The sequence below is a fragment of the Notamacropus eugenii genome, chromosome 5, assembly GCF_028372415.1.
Source record: "Notamacropus eugenii isolate mMacEug1 chromosome 5, mMacEug1.pri_v2, whole genome shotgun sequence".
NCBI lineage: Eukaryota > Metazoa > Chordata > Mammalia > Diprotodontia > Macropodidae > Notamacropus > Notamacropus eugenii.
In genome coordinates this window covers 227,906,506-227,926,616 of record NC_092876.1, presented here as the reverse complement: position 1 = coordinate 227,926,616, position 20,111 = coordinate 227,906,506, and the positions used below count along the sequence as shown (strand labels likewise).

The following is a 20,111-nucleotide window of genomic DNA, read 5'->3' as shown; positions in this document are numbered from 1 at the left end:
TCCCCTCCTCCCTCCCCAAGATGGCATGCAATCCTATATAGCTCTACATATACATTCATATTAAATATATTTTCACATTAATCATGTTGTAAAGAAGAATTAGAATCAATGGAAAGAACCTTGAGAAAGAAGAAACAAAAAAGAGAGAGCAAATAATATAGTTTGATCTGTATTCAGACTCTAGACCTTTCTCTCTGTAGTATGTGGATAGCATTTTCTACTATGAGACTTTTGGAGTTGTCTTAGACCACTGCATTGCTGAGAAGAGATGTCTACCAAAGTTAGTCATTGCACAATGTGGTTCTAATGGTATACAATGTTCTCCTGGTTCTGCTAATCTCACTCAGCATCAGTTCCTATAAGTCTATCCGGGCTTTTCTGAAGTCTATCTGAAATCTTAAAGGACAATAGTATTCCATTGCACTCATATACCACAACTTGTTCAGCTGTTACCCAAATGATCCCCACAATTTCCATGAATTGATATTTCTTAAGCACCAGTCTGACTTTATAATTTTACTCAAGGAATTTTGGTGTAGATCTTTATTGCCTCTAGGATATAGTTAAAGGTGAATGACTGAGGCTTAGCAAGTTACAGATTACCTACTTAGAATATTTAGGAAAAATATAAAATAATAGATAAGGGATTATCAAGACCTATACAGCAAATAGCAAAAGCTTTTCATTGATTTCCCCAGAAGCAGCAAAGTTCCCTTTAGTTTCTTCATGTTAGCAATCACCTAGTATAATCATAGGCCCTTGTAATAATGTCACAACTCTAGAACTACAACAGAATAAAACAGGCCAGGAGTCCACAAGACTTTCATTTCAAGCTGCCTGACAGTAATCAAAAGAAGTTTTTGCTCCCATCTCTTCAGTGGGGGCGGGCAATGTTCTCTTTTGACATATACTTCAAACTCATAGGGCATGATAACATTTAAGATACAAAATTTGAAGCCTTTTCTCCTCTAGTGGTCTATTACTTCCAACAATGACCGTCATTGCCAATCTTATCTAGGGCTCATTCAGAATCCCACTCAGTCCTTGCATTATATTTCTACCTAACACTATACTCAAAATTAATTCAACTAACATTAGTTGGCCAGACAACAAAAACAACAATGACGATGATAGTACTAGAAATAGCAAGCATTTACCTAGTGCTTTTAAGGCTTGCAAAGTGATTTACAAATATCATCTCAGTTTATCCTTACAGCAATCTTTAGAGGTGGGTGCTATTATTGTCCCCAATTTATGATAAGAAAATGAAGACAGACAGAGGTTAAATGATTTGCCCAGAGTCACCCAACTAGTAAGTATGTGGGATGATATTTGAATTCAGGTCTTCCTGATTCCACCATTAAGAAGTGGAGACCTTGGATTGCAAAATTCCTGAAGGAAAAAAAGTGGGATAAAAAAGAATAATTTATCAAACAAAATGAAGTGTAAACCTATGGGGGGAAATGGACATTTAGTGAAAAAGAGGACTACCTAGCATTCCTGATAAAAAAAAAAGACTCATGCTATAGAAAAATTTTGAAATAAAAACATAGGAGTCAAGACAAATAAAAAAAGGTAATTATAAGTGAGCAATTATAATGGACTGTTTGCATTATACTATAGGGAAATGATTATATATTTCCTTAGAACCCCATTATCATCCAGGGTCATAGATCAAGTCAAATAAGATAGAGAATTTAGGACTGGTTTTGCTATATCCTGATGATCTCAAAAGTAGATGGCAATAAGGTGGAGGGCATATTAAGAGAAGATTTCAACCTAAGCAAAGCAAACAAATAAAGAAAAATCCCGTTATTGAGCATGGATAGAAAAGAGGGACTTAAAAAAGCAAAGGATAAGAAACTAGGCTCCAGGTAGGGGAAGAGAAAAGGGGCTATTGAACAGAAGGAGATTGCATCAAAACTAGGACACAGATTTTTGAGGACAATTCTCTCTTATTGCCTTCTTTATTAAAAAAAAGGAAAGGTATAAGAGATTAAGATGGAGGGAAATAAACAATTGAGAATCATACTGTTAAAGAAACTGTAACTCTCCCACAAAACAGTAGAGGGTAGCAGAATAGATTTGGCAAAAGGAGGCATCTTTAATCACAAGGTATTTATCCTTATATTGTATCAAGAAAAAGAAAATCAACTTCAGGTAGTTAGAGAAACAGTAGCATATCACCTTTTAATTCCTTTTGAATACCTTAGGGATTGGATGAGATTGTTGTTGGGGAAGGCTGACTTGAAGCACAGAGCAGGAAGCCTTTGGACACTAGGACATGCAGGTGAGTAGTGAGATATTTTGGGGAGATCTGATTGCTCCATGGAGGCTAGGAGACTGCTTGGAACAGAGATTTCCAGCTAGTCAGTTCATTTCCAAAGAATCAACACAAGCTAGAATTTTTCTGGTTCTATTTCTTTACTTAGTACAATCCTAATGTTAAGGAGTTCTTCAAAGGGCTAGGTATGATTCACAGCTGGGATGGGGGTAGGGAAACATCTATGTGATTCTCTAGATCATATTCATGCAGTCAGTAAAAATATTGAAAAAGCACCAGAGCAGCAGATGTCTGGCAAAAGAAGTGGGTTAACAGCAGAGATATCTGAATTGGCCAAGATGCTCTTACAACAGAAGTGCGAACAGCATTGGTCTCCCACATAAAATGTCAATGAATGCCAATCCAGGAACTGACAGTAGTTTTCCCAGTTGAAGGTGAGTCAATATTGCTCAACATCTCTCTGAAGTTGCTGGCGCTACATTCTTTAGCAATGTCATATTCTTGCAGCAAAGATCAATGTGACACGTAAATGAGATGAGATGGCAGTTCCCTCTGAAAGTTTTAAAGGCCATGCAAATATGTTCAGTTGGGAAATCTGCCATTATTTCATTGAGCAATTTTTCCCAACTAAAATAAGACACTGGACAGGAGGCCATAAAATAACAAATTTCTAAACGGGCAAATGGAACAGCCAACAAACACTCAAGTTATTCAAAAAACAAATGATACCACCAGGGAAAAATGCTTAAAATAAAACCAAGTGTTATTGCTGCATCTTTTCAATGTCCTTGAGTTTTATGTTTTTTTTTTTTGTGCAAGTTAAACAAAACACCTGCCATATGTTTTCATTTGTTTCACTTCCCCTGAATTGCGAACCCCTAAGAGACAAGAACAATGTCTTTGTCCATGCTGTATATAGCCCTCTTCAGGTACCAGTGAATATTAAGAAATGATATAAGCTACCAAGCAATCTCCATGCAGACTTTAATGAGACTTTTGTCATTTTTGCCTTATGAAGCACTGGATTTGGTCAATTTGGGGAGAACCATTCATAAGCTCACTTCACTGAGTATTTTGCAATGTGGGCTTTTCTTTGCAGGATAGCTTACAAAATTGAATGACTATTACCCACAGAAGTCACTGAATCCATCTTAGCCTCAGTTTCCTTACCTGTAGAGGAGAAAATTGGACCAGTTGGCCTCTAAAGCTCCTTCCAGCTCTGAATCTATGGTCCCATCATGTTGAAAGCAACTAGGATGCTTTCCTCCTGACGGTTTTCAATTCTAGGACTACAGAAGCATTTTCAAGAATGACTCAAGAGAAGTGACATAAAGAATGACATTAGAGAGATGGGAGTGGAAAGGTTATTAGAATTAGAATTAGAGGACCTGAGTTCAAAACCCATCTCTTCCATTTGTTTCCTGTTTGATATTGCACATGTAATGTTTCACGTCTGGGCTTCAGTTTCCCCAGATGTAATATAACATAATAGAATAGAATATATAATATTTAACATGACATAACACAATATAAAGTGTTTGCACTAGATGGCCTTTGAGATACTTCGCAGCTTGAAATCTATGCTTTTATATAAGAACAGAAAAGAAGTAGGGGAGAGGTCATAAAACAAGATAGATGATTGATGGACAGCCCATGTTTTCCTTTGGAATTCACACTACAACACTTGTGTACATTGAATGAATCTGTGGATTCCATGGAAGATCCATGAAAGAATGTGGATGTGAGGTGCTCAGGATAAGAGGATGTAGATGATATGCAAGCTGCATTATTGTAAGAGTACCCATGATGAGAGCACAGATCTAACAGAGTATCAAAGTAAAGATTTTACCTGGTTGAGTCTCTTGCACAAATTGGAAAAAACAGTAGAATCCAATAGAGTATAACCATTACTTAAGGTCTCACAGCCAGAAATGGCAGATCCTGGAAAACTTCCTAATTCCTAGACTAAATATTACTCAAGAGAATAGAGTTCAAGGCATCTGGGAGGCTCAGTGGGTTGAGTGTTGGCTTTGGAGTCAGGAGGACCTGAGTTCAAATCTAGTCTCAGATGCTTACTGTCTGTGTGACACTGGGCAAGTCAGTTAATATCGATTACTGAGAGAGAGAGAGAGAGAGAGAGAGAGAGAGAGAGAGAGAGAGAGAGAGAGAGACAGAGAGAGAGAGAGAGAGACAGAGACAGAGACACAGAGAGACAGAGAGACAGAGAGGGAGAGAGAGAGAGAATCTAAAGTCTGAAGGTCAGAATTCAATCCTAGATTTGTCAATTACTACCTTGGGGATCTTTAGCAAATCATTTTATCTCCTTGAGTCTCAAGTAGAAGGACAAGGGAGAATAAAGAGATAGGAATATCCTTATGTTTCTTGGAAAAGGAATGGTTTTCTTGCCATTTTATTTTCAGAAATAAAGAATAAGACTCTATATATCATGGCTTAAATATGGAACTAAACTATATCTTGAAAAAGTAGGCAAATTCCCTTCCCAGAGATATTATCTTAATCAAAGCCACAACTAAACACAGATATTGTCATCCTGTCTGGGTATAACAAGTTACAACTGTCATTTCAAGTAGGAATTTTAAAAAAATGTTTTCTGTGAGAAATTTACTCAATTTAATTAATTTTATCATTGTTGATTGGTCGTTTTCAGTTTGTATACCACTTTTTGTGAGCCCATTTGGAGTTTTCTTGGCAGAGACACTGGAATGGTTTGCCATTTCCTTCTCCAGCCCATTTTATAGATGAGGAAACTGAAGCAACAAGGGCTAAGTGACTTGCCCAGGTTGACACAGCTAGTATTTAAATTAAATTAAATGGATTTAAACTCATGACTTCTTAATTTCAGGCCCAGTGTTCTATCTACTGCACTACCTAGCTGCCCCAGTTATTTTATACCATTCAGTTATGGGCACAATATGTTTCCATGGGTTCCTATCTCCTGTCCCACTTCCATAACTGTTTGTAATCAGCATTCTTTTGTTCACTGGCAATATTGCCAGAGCCACACTGATGCAGATTTCTAAACACTAGTACCCAGTGGGCAAGCATCCCAGGAAATGCTGCTATCAGCCTCCCTGGGCATGATATTTGGCCCTCAGGCCTTCCCTGCCAAACTGTGAGGCAGTTAAAGATATTGATCACTCACTGATTGATTTATGAATTATCATATTTATGTGAAGACACTATATTCAACAAAATCATTATCAAGGCATAGAGGTTTGTCTCCAGGTTGGACCCTGAAGTTGTAAAGGAGGAAAATATAACAAAAATATAAATAAATATAAACAGAACAAGATAAGCAAACAAACAAATAATAATTTAAAATAATCTGGGTGTCCATATCTGTACTTGATCACAGGCTGAAAATGCTCTCTCTCTCTTACACACACACACACACACACACACACACACACACACACACACACACATACACACATAGTGTCCCAAAAGTCTTAGTGCATTAATACACTAAGACTTTTAGGACACTCTGTATAAATGGTGGGTAGATTGCTTATAGGACATAGAACTAGCCCTATTAAAATGGGAAAACATCAGTTGAAACCTGAGAACTAAAGAAAGTACCCATCTAGATGAGCTCATAAATCTACCCAAGTGCTTATCTTTCAACAGAAGCTAATCTTTCATACCAGCAAGGCTACTAACTAAATGAGTCCCTTGTACAAAGGATATTTCAGATCAACTATCTTATGAATTGTTAACAATTGTTAGTTAATAAAGAATATGTAGAAGGAAAGTTTCTACAATATGGATGTGTGAACTTTGGTGAATTTCAAGGAGGTTCCTGATCCCTTTAAAACTACATTATAAGCAAGAATTCATTCAACACTGCTTTCTATTCATGCATCACTATGCTACTTAGGCATTGATTTGGGTCATAAAATAAATATTGACACTATCCCAAATGCAACAGGACAGATTTTATTTCAGTAATTGCTTTAATTTCTTCCCCTCTCCCAAAGTTGTATTTCAAAAAACTGGCATTCTATTACATATAACCTTGCTCTCTGCATACATTTAAGTAAACCTGTCTTGCTTAATAATGTTTATCCCTCAACAATATAAATGGATGTTTCATTATCTTAAAGATTTGCAGTCTCATAATGGATTCTTATAAGCATTTTAAATACTGATAAAAAAAAAATCATGTTCCACACCATTTATTTGTGATAAAGTCAATGTGAATTTTCATCTTTGAGTTATGCTCTGGGTTATAAGTATAAAAGAATCTACAGTTTAAAAAGCTTTTCCAAGTCCCTTTTAGAACCTAAGTTTTTAAAATGGAGACAATAGGATATGTCCCTCTTTGACAATTGTAAAACATAAGCAGGCATCATTATTTTAAGACTCCTTCATTAATTTTTCTTTCTAATTATATGAAGATGACTTATTTTAACCGAGGCTCTAGAGTGCAGTGAAAACAATTGAGGAGCTGATCCAGTCTCCCTTTAATGAATTCATACGTATCCAGAAAATGCTACAAAAAATCCATGTAGTTCCCTTGATGGATTTTAAAAGACTTTTATAAAGTATATTGGTGATAAATGAGTCTTAAAGTGGATACTTTATGAGAAATGTGGATTCATATTCCTGGTATGTATTCTGGAAAATGTTTATAAGAAAGAATTCATAGCATACAAACCAACTCTATATCCCGATATCATAGAGCATCACATTTTTTTCTTTTATATTTGTCTGAGAATTTTAGCTTTTCAGTAAGTTCCCAATCCTTCTGGAAGTTTCATTCTCTAATAATACTATAGTATATTTATTCTTTTATTATCATCAGGAACTATACATTCTTGGATTGTTCCCATTTAAACTTAATTCTTGTTCTTCCTTGAAAAATTTCATGAGTTATTAATTTCTCATGTGGAGTGTGGAAATCATTCATAGTCACTGCTCACTCTCTCTTTTAGTCTCTTTAGGAGAAAGTGATAAAAATGGAGAGGAAGTGAGGTGTAAGAATACAATTTTTGTGTCCCCTGCCTTCTCTGTGTAAAATATCATGGCAGTTGTTGAGGATACAAAGACAAAAAAGGGGGTTTCTGATCTTTGATGCTTACAGTTTACTTAGGTAAAGAATATATATATACAAGTTAAGTTGGGGAGAGAATACTTAAAATTGGGTGAAGAAGAGTAGTTGTCACAAGAGTTGAACCCTAGAAAAAAGCATTCAAATTCTCTCTCTCTCTCTCTCTCTCTCTCTCTCTCTCTCTCTCTCTCTCTCTCTCTCTGTCTCTCTCTCTTTCACACACATATATGTATACATGTACATCTTTATAACTATGAGTACATATATATAGAGAGAGAGATGAGTGTATACTCTATGTAGAGTATATGTACAGAGTATATACATATACACATCTCTACATGTATATGTATGTAAATATATATATCTTCATGCATATATATATAAGATATATAGAGAGAGACAGTTCATAATAATAACAAAAGATATGTCAATGAAAATCCTACTTTCTTCATGAATCCTTTCCCTATGCTTTTTTCATGATAGGATCTTGCCCCTAAGATTATCTCCAGCTTATCCTGAATGTATATTTTTTGTACACAGCTGTTTGCATGTTGTCTCCGTATTAGACTGTGAGTTCCTTGAAAGCAGGGATTTTTTGCTTTTCTTTTTATCACTAGCACTTAGCATACCTTGTGACATACATAACAGATGCTTAATAAAGGCTTGTTGACTTGACTAGTCATGTAGCAGACTGTGGCGTAATTGTTAGGAAGTCATGTGCTTTATTCGTGTCCCTCCAATGTTGAGGAAAAGCCATGGAGGCCCAAGCATTCTGGGTGGACCTTCAGTGATGAAAAGAAGGCAGGATATGAGCAAGACTCAGAGGTGATAGGATAGACAGGCATGGCTAGGTTCGGATCTGCATCACCAGGGAGAATATACACATAAGTGAAATCATAGTTCCTTCTTAAATATTTGAATTTTATATAAAATGTTTTCTTTAGGGAGAAAATAAGATAATTCTCCCCTACCTCTTCTGGTTTATTTTCAATAAGCGGGGATCATATGGATTTTCTACAAAAGCATGTTTGGTAAACAAGCCTAATGCGCTTGTCTTCACTCTGACTTTCTATAAAACAGTTTCTAAATCCCAAGCCTGTGGGAGAAAATGCTAAATGCATAATTGTATGTTTCATATTTTTAGAACACTGACTCTGCATGACAAACCACTTCAGAACAGAGGATATATTAGAGGTATGATATATTAAAAATAAAATTTCATTTTATAAGTCAAATGGTAGTATTGAAAAGTATGTGAAAGTTTTGCTCATTTCTTTTAACATGCGCTAGGTTCTAATATCACAGTCACTGAAACAGCATAAAGTCATTCGACTAATAAAACCCTAGTAAGGTGTTCTTATTGTTTTGAGGTTTCTAAACAGCAGCCAGGAAAGCTTGTCTAGTATTGAAATATCCCTTATTTCAGTAATTTTTGTTTTTTGTCTTGCCCTCTTTTGGCCATTCCTTCTGCCTTAATCAAATGAAGAAATATTGGTTTCTTTCCCTCAGCTTATCTATTTCATTTCTGGAAAGATTACAATGAATATAATCTGAAGTATCATAATGAGCCAGTCCCATATCCTTAGGCAAATGAGAAAGAGAGAGAGACAGAGACAGAGACATAGAAAGAGATAGAGACAGAGGGAGAAGAGGAGAGGAGAGGAGCGAGAGTAGAGGAGAAAGGGAAGGGGAGAGGGGAAGAGAGGGGAAGAGAAGAGAGAGAGAGAGAGAGAGAGAGAGAGAGAGAGAGAGAGAGAGAGAGAGAGAGAGAGAGAGAGAGAATCTATAGAAGTGAATTGGGAGTGGAGAACATCTATTCTGAAGTCAACAGCAGCATTTATATTAATTTCATAAATACCATTTAATTTCTTGTCTTCATATGATTCTAATTCTAATCAGTTTCTGTAACAAAAACTGTCTTTAAAGAGTCCCAGTTGTATATGTTCCAATTGGTCAACAGGGAGCAACTACTAGAAAATTTGTTAATTTGGATCTTTTTAATACGCCTATTGTGAAAGATAATCATCTATTAGCTTAAGTAGGATGCTGTTTCTTTTTGAGCTTGGCTGTTCTCTGAGAGTTTTCATGAGGGGGGCTTTTACTTCAGACCTGAAAATTCATACATACTTGGGTCATGGATCATAGATCAAAAGCTGAAAGGGATTATAGAGATCCTCTAGATGCAACATTCTAAAATGTCTCTTCTTCAAGACAGTAATGACTGTAATACATTAAAGAGACCACAAATAGACAGTTTTCATTGACCAGGGTAGTTTAAACAGAATTCTAATTAATAATGTTGAGTTGTCCTAAGCATCAGTATGAATACCAGATAAAACACAAACATATATGCAATCTATATTAGCCAGATAATACTTGTGTATTGAATACATAAATGTACATACATACATATACTATCACACATGTACATATACAGTATCACTAGTGTCTAAGGAGTCTACAACCATCAATATCATGAAATATTTATGGAGAATTTCCTAAGTGCTTTCAATCAATCAAATCTATTGTATGCTGGGTCCTGTGCTAAGGGTTAGTGATGCTAAGAGTGACAAGACAAAGCCCCTAACTTTTAAGAAGCTTACAGTACTAGGTGCCATATCTGAGTCTTCTTTGTGGGTGTTAGAGAAGCCTCAGCTTCTGTCAGAATGGGGCATGGAAGAGGTTAATCAATAACACAAGATTCCATATGTCGCAGTACATTAAACCAAGGGTTTCCAACTCAAATAGAAAAGGAGGCCATTAATCCTTTGATAAGGATCCCTGTGGGTCACATATTGACTTAGTTTTAAAATGTAATGTTTTCTGTGTTTTATTGTATTTTATTTTGTTAATTTCCCAATTACATTTTAATCTATTTTAGACCACACCTGGGAGTGTTATGGGCTACACAGGCCTGCAGGCCTCATATTTGAAGCCTATGCATTAGACAGTCACTCCAGGAAATTTGTCTGGTGCATATTGGGAAATCAAGATAACAAGCACACCACCCCAAATAAACTACAGGTTCACTGCAATTTAGCTGGTTACCTGCAGGTTACATATTACAATGGACTCTCTTACCTTCTTGCTGAACCCAGACAGGCCAGTTCCACCCCTTGGAGCCTCAAATATACTCCTCAATTCCTCCAGGGCAATTGAGAAGTGCTCAATCCTGCGGCGAGCTCCCCTGGCCTCCTCTTTTAGTACTTCTGTCTGGCTACTATCCATTCCAGTGTCTATTTTGCATTCTGTGCTCTTCACTGACTCCATGTTCTTCTTTTGCTCCCTGAGATTTGTGATGAGTTTGGGAGCTACGGGAGGCCCAGTTGACACATCTGTGGCATTTGCAGACTCAAGTAATTTGCCCTCTCTGGGTTGGAAGCGCCTGCAGCGGCTGCCAGGGACATTACATTCACTTTTCTGGCCATCATTGGACTCCCATTTCTGCTTCAGAAGGTTCAGGGACCCCTTCTGCATTGGATACTTCGGTGGCTCCAGGTTGTTCTGAAATGTCAACAGATCTTTAGTTAAGTCATGTGACCCTAGATATGACAAACCCTTCCAAAACCCTATGTTCTAAGCCCCTGGAGATTGGTCTTGGTGCTAAAATCCAGCAACAACACGTAGGCTTGGTCCCCAAAAGCTCAGGGCAATTATAAACATGTTGGAATTGGCCAGATTCAAGGAGCAGGCGGGCACTCTAGGAAGCACATCCAGTCAACATAAAGTAAATAAAAGCCGGATAGGGCTACTTCCTCCTCCTGTCCTTTTATGGAAAAGCTACTTATAATTTAGTTACTATGTGGAAAGTTGGACACATTTCACTCATTGTTATGTATGTTCTGGGAAAAGGGCCATTTAACAAACTCAACACCCAAAGGCAAAAATAAAAAAAGTTTCATTTCCTGTCTGCAACACTTCCAAGACTTCCTTTGGGATGAATGCTTACTGGAAAGTCCTTAATTTAAAAATAGTACTATCTGTAAGAGCCTAAATTACTCCAGTGAGATAGATGTTGATTCTTTTTTTCCCATGTCTTTCAATTTGGTGGAACATAGATTACAGCTGCACAAGACACATTTAAACTTCTCTCAATTGTTACCTCCCTGTCTGTGGCTTAATCCCACAAGCTCAGTTTCAAGAAGATCATGAAGGAGGAGGCACAGCTTTCTGTGCCTTCTATCTGAAAAGCATCAGGAAATAAAGGGTTTTTTTGCTTACCTAGTTCTATGTCAGAACCAAATTGCTTTCCATTCTAATGTTGCATGCATTACAGAGATCTGGCATTTATACATTTATTGAGTGTACTTTGGTCTTGAAGGAGGATGCTTTTTATTGAAACAATTTCCATTCAGGAGTTATGGAACATAGATTTACCCAGACTAAGACCTAGAGGGGATTTCAAATTCATCAAATCTAGTCTCTATCTCAAGTTAAAAGGGCACTTAGATCCTCTTAGAGTACAGGGGTGGGGAACTTGTGACCTAGAGCCCACATGTGGTCTTCTAGGTCCATGGGTGCAGTCTTTTGACAGAATCCAAGTTTTACAGAACGAATCCTTTTATTAAAGGGATTTGTTCTATGAAGTTTGAATTCAGTCAAAGGGATGCACTTGAGGACCTAGGGGGCCACGTATGGCCTTGAGGTCACAGGTTCCCTATCCCCTGTACTCAGATAAAGCATTGTCTACCTAAAGATTCACATGGATGCATGATTTTAAGATGCCATACTGAGTACTTAACAGGTGGCTACTATCACATAGCTGATTAATACACGTGGATCAGCCACCTTATAGTCATACTCGCAATAAAATGGTGACACAGAAAAGAACTAGTAAATGTGTTTGTGAAATTGATCAACATATGTTAAGAATTTATCAACATATGTCAGGAAATTCTGTGTATCATGTACCAGGAGGCTGCAGAAGGGATCGTATTAGCATGGGACTGGCTCATTCACTATCACAGCTGGCAAAAGTGACCTCTTGAGGGTTTTTAATGAGAACATTGATTCAGAGCCAGCCCTGAATATGGAGGAAAGGGATGGTGGAAAGAGAAGGAACATTAGAAGGCAGAGGGAGTGACATCCTTGCTTTGTATAGTGGAAGGGACGCTGGTTTTGAAGGCAGAGGACCTGGGTTCCAATCTTGGCACTGGTATTTGCTAGCTAGGTGAATTTGAGTAAGTTATTTCATCTCACTAGTTTTCCATTTTCATATCTATAAATTAAATTCAGCAAACGTCACGTGATTACCATGTGGGAGGGAGTTGGAGTTGTTGTTGGTTATTTCTTTCAGTCATATCTGATTCTTCATGACCACATTTGGGGTTTTCTTGGTAAAGATACTGGAGTGATTTGTTATTTACTTCTCTAGATCATTTTACAGATGAGAAAATTGAGGCAAACAGAGTTAAGTGTCTTGCCCAGGCTCACACTGCTCATAAGTAACTGAGTATAGATTTAAACTCAGGTCTTCCTGACTCTAGGCCTGGGACTCTATAAAAGTGAAAACATGGAAGTTGATAAGATAACTAAAAGAAGCAGTACAGAAAGGGAAGAAAACAGGGCCCATGGCAGTCTGGGGGCATGTGGAACCTAATGAGAGAGAGAAGGTAGAGATTCAGAAGAGGAGAAAGAAGAAAAGAAGGAGAAAAATCTGGGAAAGGAGACTGAAAATAGGTGGGCAGACAGGAAAATTAAGAAAAATGAGTCAGGGAAGTCAAGGAGAAAGAGAATGCATCCAAGGAGAGGAATATGAGCATTTAGCAAGAGATCATTGACAATCTTGGAGAAAGTCATTTCAGTTCATTTATGCGGTTAAAAGTTTTTAAAATGGAGTAGGAAATGAGGGAGTTGGTTTAGACTATCTCTATGGTCCCACTCAGCTATAAATCGAATGATTTCAGGGTTAACACCATCGGGATTGCAAGTATAACCAGCTTTCAGAAGTTACGGACACTTACCATGTCACAACTGTGAACAGTAGAATATATAATGTGGTACTTCTGGGCTATAAGTAACTCTTTATACTTATACCCTTTCTTCCACTAATAGCATACCACTTCTCTCTGCTCACTCCAGGAGTGACTTATGATGCATATTCCCCCATGTATCAGTGGGTCTTAAGTTTAGAACTGGGAGGGGCATAAGAGAAAATGTTATTTTCCTTAGACTTTACAGATGAGAAAACTGAGAAACAGAGAAGATGAATGACTTGCCCAAGGTCAGTCATTACACTATTCTTAAAATGGTTTCAATAGTATTTCATGGTTCCTCTCTCCCCCATAGTATCACTATGCCCTAATACTTAATAGATGACCCCCGCACTTTCCAGTTATCGAGATCATATCTCTGAGATTGACAAAAAATGTGGAGAAACTCTTTTCTATTCTGACCTAACCTTCATTAGTCAGTTGTTGGTAAATGAGCATTTATTTAAAGTTCATCAAAAAATAGCATCAGTTTTGACAGAGGGTCAAAATAGTTGATAAAAAATAAGAAATCAAAATATTCAGGAATAAAAAAATACACAATTTTTTAAAAATATAATTTAGTCAGTCAACCAGCATTTATTAAACACTTATTATGTGTCAAGGGCAGCTAGATGGCCCTGTGGATAGAAGTGCCAGAAACTCATATTCCTGAGCTCATACTGGCCACAGACATTTACTGTGTGACCCTGAGAAAGTCACTCAACACTGTTTGCTTCAGTTTCTTCATCTGTAAAATGAGCTGGAAAGGAAATGGCAATAAATTTGCCAAGAAAACCCCACAAAGGGTCATGAAGAGTTCAACATGACTGAAAGCACTGTGCTAAGCCCTGACAAAAAAAGAGCAAAAATGGCAATCTGCTTTCAAGGTATTCACAGTCTCATGGAGAGAAAACATGCCAACCACAGTGTGCAAACATTTACATAATTAATAAATTGGGGCAGAGGGGTCATCTCAGGAAGGCTCTAAGGTTAAGGAGACTGGGAAAGGCTACAAGTAAAAAGTGAGACATTTGCTAAGACTTGAAGAAAGCAAAGGAAGTTAGGAGATAAGGAGGTAGCATGTTAGCAATAATTTTCACAGGTCATTGGTTACCGTGCTTATCCATAACAACAGAAGACAAAGGAGAGTCTTTAAAATGAAATAAAGTCCACATGAAAATTGAGAGCATCCATGTTTGAAAAGAATAGAAATAGAATAATGGATACACTTAATCACTGATATTTTATTAAAGGTACCTCAAACTCTTGGCATATATAAACACTGAAGGATATTCTTGATTGTTATACTAAGGTGAAAAAATATCATTCCATCCAAGAAGATGTGATGTAGTGAGGACCCCTGAAGATCATATTGATAAATCTGTGATTGTCGACTTTACTGAAAATGTTATTTTACCTGGATACATTATCTTCTTTCTCAGTGCCCAGTGAACTAAAATTTGATTCAGATATGATTATTTCTGGCCCAGTAGGCAGGGCAATGGTTTTGAAATCCTATGTCCTGGACTCAAATATCTTCTGTTAACTTACTAGTTTTTTGGCTTACTCTCTCTGAAACTCAATTTGCTCAACTATCAAATCAGGGCTTTGGATTAAATGCCTTCTAAGCACCCTTCCTCTTCTAACTCCTTAGACTATTTGTTGCTATTGGATGTACTTAAGTCAGTCTCCTGGAACAATCCTGAAGATGAGTGGTTAGAGACTGTAACACATCCTAGGACTACCTCAGAAGACACAATGGCTGTCTCTCTCTTGTTATTATCAGTTATGATAAATAGGCCTCCTAAACGGTCCTTTTAGCGTTATTTACAAGGATGTTGAAGGACCTATTACTCTAGAACCAATTTGTTTTAAATATAAAATGAGGGCCACTGGAGTGCTGAACTTTGAATCAGAAAGAATTAGATGATTTCATCAGTGTAAGAACTCCTTATATCAAATCTAATTACAACTCATCTATAGCTAATTTTCATAGGGAGCTGCAGGAGCACAGAGAGATTAAGTAACTTGGTGATAATCAAACATATAAGGCAACAAGGTGGGACAGTGTATGGAGAACCAGGCCTAACATTGACAAGACTCAAGCCTGCCTTGAGTTCAAACACGGGGCTCAGACATTTACCAGTTATATGACCCTGGAAAAGTCACTTACACTGTTTGCCTCAGTTTCCTCATCTATGAAAGAAATGGCAAAATACTCTGCCAAGGAAACCCTCAGTTGGATCACAAAGAGTGGGTCATGATTGAAATGATTCAACAACAAAATAGTCAAACAACTTTAGTAGCAAGAAGCAAGGTGTTCCAGTGGAAAGAGCACTGGTTTTTGGAGTCAGGAACATGAGTTCAATTCCTGTTTCTGTCACTTATGACCTATATGACCAAGCCAATTATTCTCTTTGAGCCTCAGTTTCCTCATCTCTAAAGTGAGTAGTGAACTCTAAGGCCCTTTAGAGATCTAAACCAATAATACAGTGGTGTCAGAAACCCTTGTTATTAACTCTTACTTGCTGTTTGGCAATGGACAAGCCCCTTAACCTTTCTGACCCTATTAATTGTTCTCTATAAGTTAAAGATAGGCTGTGATTTGAATTATTGGAGTTAACACAGTGACAAAATTTCAAGTTCTTAAATGTTTGGCATAATTTAAAAAGTGACATCCCATTTCATCCTAAAATGAACACACTCTCAATGTGTCATTTGTGATATTTTGCTTTTCTCCTGAGAGGACAAGGCCTTTCTTTATATGTTTACAGGTCAAGGAGAATATGAGGATTTGTTTTTTGGTACTTTGTGCTGGGAATTTTCACATTCTTTTAAAAAATCTCTTGTCATTCATCCAAAAGGTCAACTTTATCTTAAGTGTTTTCCATTGGGTTTCTTGATACCCCATTCTGTATTCCAAAAGTATTACTCTTTATTACCAAACAAGTGACTTGCAGATTCCTTATTTGTAATTTGGGGATTAATTGGCCTCGTTCAAAAAGTTATGTACAAGGTTAAAAATGTCTTCCCATTTCCCTTATTTTTCATTTCATTCTGAACACTGATCAGCAAACATTTTTTGGTATCTATAACATTTCCCACCCTAAGAGTAGTGACATCATAACATTACGTGGGTTGTAATAAGAGGGTTCAAATCCCACACCCCCTTACTTCCTAGATTTGCACCCTTAGATAAATCTCTTAACTTCTTAATTAACAAATCTCTAGGCTTCTGTTTTCTCTCTTGTAGAATGAAGGGTTTTAGAGAAGCTCTAAGGTCTCTTTCAGCTTTATTTCTGAGGAGTCTTTGTTGGCCAAATTGTTGGGGTTTTTTTGGGTTTTTTTTAAGTTAAAGCTATGTAAGTCAGTTGTTCTCTAAAGGTGAGGGGAAAGAAATTTGAAGAATGCAGACCTGACAGAAAATACTTAAAATCAATCTGACTCTTATGGTCACCACGATTGAAGTGAAACTGATTCCAAACACTTACATGTTCTTTCATCTTGGACATGGTATTGGCTAGTGGTTTGAATGTGACAGATAAATGAGGCAAAACCAAACAAAACTCATGAAATAACAACAGTAATAACAACAAACTCCCAAGCAAAGAAATAGTCAGCTTACCTGCCTGCTTATGAGGACCAGACCATTGTCAATTTCTACTATATATGTAGGATATTTTTATCTTCTTAAGTTATACAATAGCCTGGCTGTTCACTGGGATACTTAGAGGCAAAATCTAAAAGGGTTTAGTGTGTGTGTATGTTAGCTGGCATTCACAGGGAGCTTAAAGTTCAGAGGCTATATTTCTTGTTGCCAGGTGTTCCACTATCTCATGGGAGGCAGTATCAGGTGTGTATGGGGAGAATATTTAAGTAGGTGAGAACTCAGGCCTAATGCTAGATAATCAATGTATCAAAGACTGGCATTTTTCACAGCCTTGGTGGTAGCGTTATGTTTTGATATAACTGTTATTGTGAGAATCCTTCTACCCTTACTGTTTTATCCATTATCTTCCTTGAAAAGCTTATTTCTAGTCAAGAAAAGATTTCCCTAAGTACATAAAAACATTTCATATTAAAAAAAAAGCTTCACATGACACATGCTCATCTACACATAGAAACAAAGCTAAAGTGGCCAAGAAACAAGAAAAATATTGGATTTTCCTTGAAATGAAATTTCCTGAAAGTATTTTTTAAAAGACAGGTTATCAAAAAAGATGATTTTTCACATGTCTGTAAATATTTTCCAACCTATTCTAATTTGACTTACTTATTTTAATTTTCCATTAATAATTACTTGAATAGAATGTGTAATTAATTCTTTCCTCATTTTAAAAACCGGTTTCTGATACCTTTAATTCAAAACTGATACATATTGCTATGGAATTCTAGTGAGAGAGATTCCATTATTTTTTTAAGTCTAACTTTAGATTTTATTTTACACATTTCACAAAATCAGCTTACTAACAAAAAGAATATTTTTGCCAAACTTATTTTGATTTTTCTTATATATTTTATAGATATATCATATCAATCTTTTTTATTTATCTTCTGTTTTGCTCATGATTTCATCAAATTGTAATGTATTCATTTTTTTTTTTTACTTGAGCAGAGTATGAACCTGACTGGTAACTTAAGCCAAAGAGTCAGTTTACTATAGCATCTCTTTGTTTTCAATGATTAGTAAACCCCACAGAGGGAGGCTAAAGATATCCTTGCCTTTTTACCTGAGTGTAATCATATATTTTACAGGTAAATTTCATGACCTCATGGAATCATGTGATACTTGAATGTACAAATAATGCTATCATGACTATTTAGGTCTTGATAACATGGTACTCTATTTAAAGTACCTTAAAGAGACAGCATAGGGTAACGCAGAAGAGACAAATACTAGGTCTTCAGGCAGTATTGAAGCCTGAAACACTTGAGCATAGCTTGAACCAGATTAAAATGTAATTGGGAAATATTTAGTAAAATAAACAGAAATGCAATAGAATATAGATAATGTTAATATGAGGAAACTAGGTGGTACAGTAGATATAGTACCAGACCTGAAGTTAGGATGACTAATCTTCCTGAGTTCAAATCCCCCCCTAAGATGCTAGATATGTAACCCTAGGCAACTCATTTAACCCTGTTTGCCTCATTTTCTTCATCTGTAAAATGAACTGGAGAAGGAAACAGCAAACCACGCCAGTATCTTTGCCAAGAAAACCCCAAAAGGGGTCATGAAGAGTCAGACACAACTGAACAACAACAATGTTAATATGTTATTTCCTAAAGCAAAATGCTACCTCTAGGATCCTTATGTATATGTTAGTGTACCCCATTTCTGTTTGAGTTTGATACCATGGGTGTATTGAAAACCTGTGTTTGAGTCTTGCCTCTGAAACCTATATGTGAATATGGGTGAATCAACCCCTCAGTGCCTCAGGTAAATCTCTTACCATATAGTTACAGAAGAGTTCTCTGTCTATAGAGTCTCTATACAAGGAACTCTGGTCTGAAAAAGTCTTAGATCAAAACTAAGACAAAACTGTCCTTATCTAATGGAAAGCATTGAGATATTTCAAGAACACAACCATTGAACTAGTTCTGTGAACATGAAATGGTTATCAAATAAGATAAGTTAAGGTATGTAAAGTTATAATGGAGACAAAACATGTAAATAACTTTCTAAACCTTTATCAATGTTAGCTGTAATTATTATTCTTAATTACTCCCTTTGACTTAATTTGATTTTGATTTTATTTTGCTTAATTTCACAACTTGTTCTTGTGAAATTTTAAGCCTGCAAAATGTTCTCAGTACCCTTTCATTCTACCAGATAGTTTAGAATCAAATCGTCCTTGGGACAGAAGAGCTCTTAGCCATCATGTAAACTAGGTTTGTGGAGAGCTGTTCAGCATTTAGATGGGTTTATAGAACCATAGATCTGGTACTAAAAGGGCCTTTAGAGGCCAATTCCTTCATTTTGTATGAGCAATGAGGAAACTGACACCCAGGCAAGAGAAAGTTTTAATGGTAGTAGTATTTTTCTCTTAAATAATGTATATGAAATCATGTAAATAGTACTAATATTTCTTACATGTGTCAGTGGTTGGTATGAAAATAGACTATTCATTTTTTTTTTCCAATTTTGCTCCAAATTTTTCGTTTTCTCTGCTTTTCCAGGAAGATACACTATGATCTTAATCTTCACTCTACTGCATGCAATACTGCAGATGTGTAGGATTCCGGATCAGCTCACCTTCATTTAGTAAGTCAATTGTCTTTTGTGATAATAACTAATGTCAAATGTACATTCCCTATCACTCTCATTTTCCCTCCTTCCTTCAGTCTTGTCCTTTCTGATCTCATGCCTCTGTTTCTTTTTACCTCTGCCTCTCTGTATCTCTCTGCTTCTGTCTCTATTTTTCTGTCTCTGTCTTCTCTCTTTCTTTGGTTTTCTGTCTCTATCTCTGTCTTGTCTCTTTATCTGTCTCTTTTTCTCACTCTCACTCTGTTTCTCTCATTTTTTTTTTTTTCAGATTCAGAAGACTGAAAGGAGTCAAATGACTTCTTCCAGGGAGGCTCTAAAGTGGTCATTCATCATTTTGAGGAATTTATTTTCACGGGAAAATGAACAATTATTGGCTTATCCATACTTGTTCAGTTTCTTAATGAAACTTAACTGTTAAAAAAATAAACTTCCATACAGAATTTAAAAATTAAAAAAAAATAAAAAAGATTTCCTTCTAATATAAAAGGGGATGGAGGGAATTTGAGGGAGAGGGAG

General features: G+C 36.5%; 1 protein-coding gene across 4 annotated transcripts in view; it reads right to left on the bottom strand.

The window, feature by feature from the left end:
- XIRP2 (xin actin binding repeat containing 2) overlaps nt 1–11,042 on the bottom strand; it is a 404,164-nt gene extending 393,122 nt beyond the window's left edge. For 2 of the 4 annotated variants that reach the window (XM_072612207.1, XM_072612203.1), the window contains exon 1: nt 10,437–11,042. In XM_072612207.1, the coding sequence (XP_072468308.1) occupies nt 10,437–10,832 (396 nt within the window). In that variant the 5' untranslated portion in view covers nt 10,833–11,042. The remainder of the gene's footprint in view (nt 1–10,436) is intronic. The other 2 variants (XM_072612206.1, XM_072612204.1) reach the window with 2 other exon arrangements.
- Between the last annotated feature and the right edge of the window lie 9,069 nt (nt 11,043–20,111).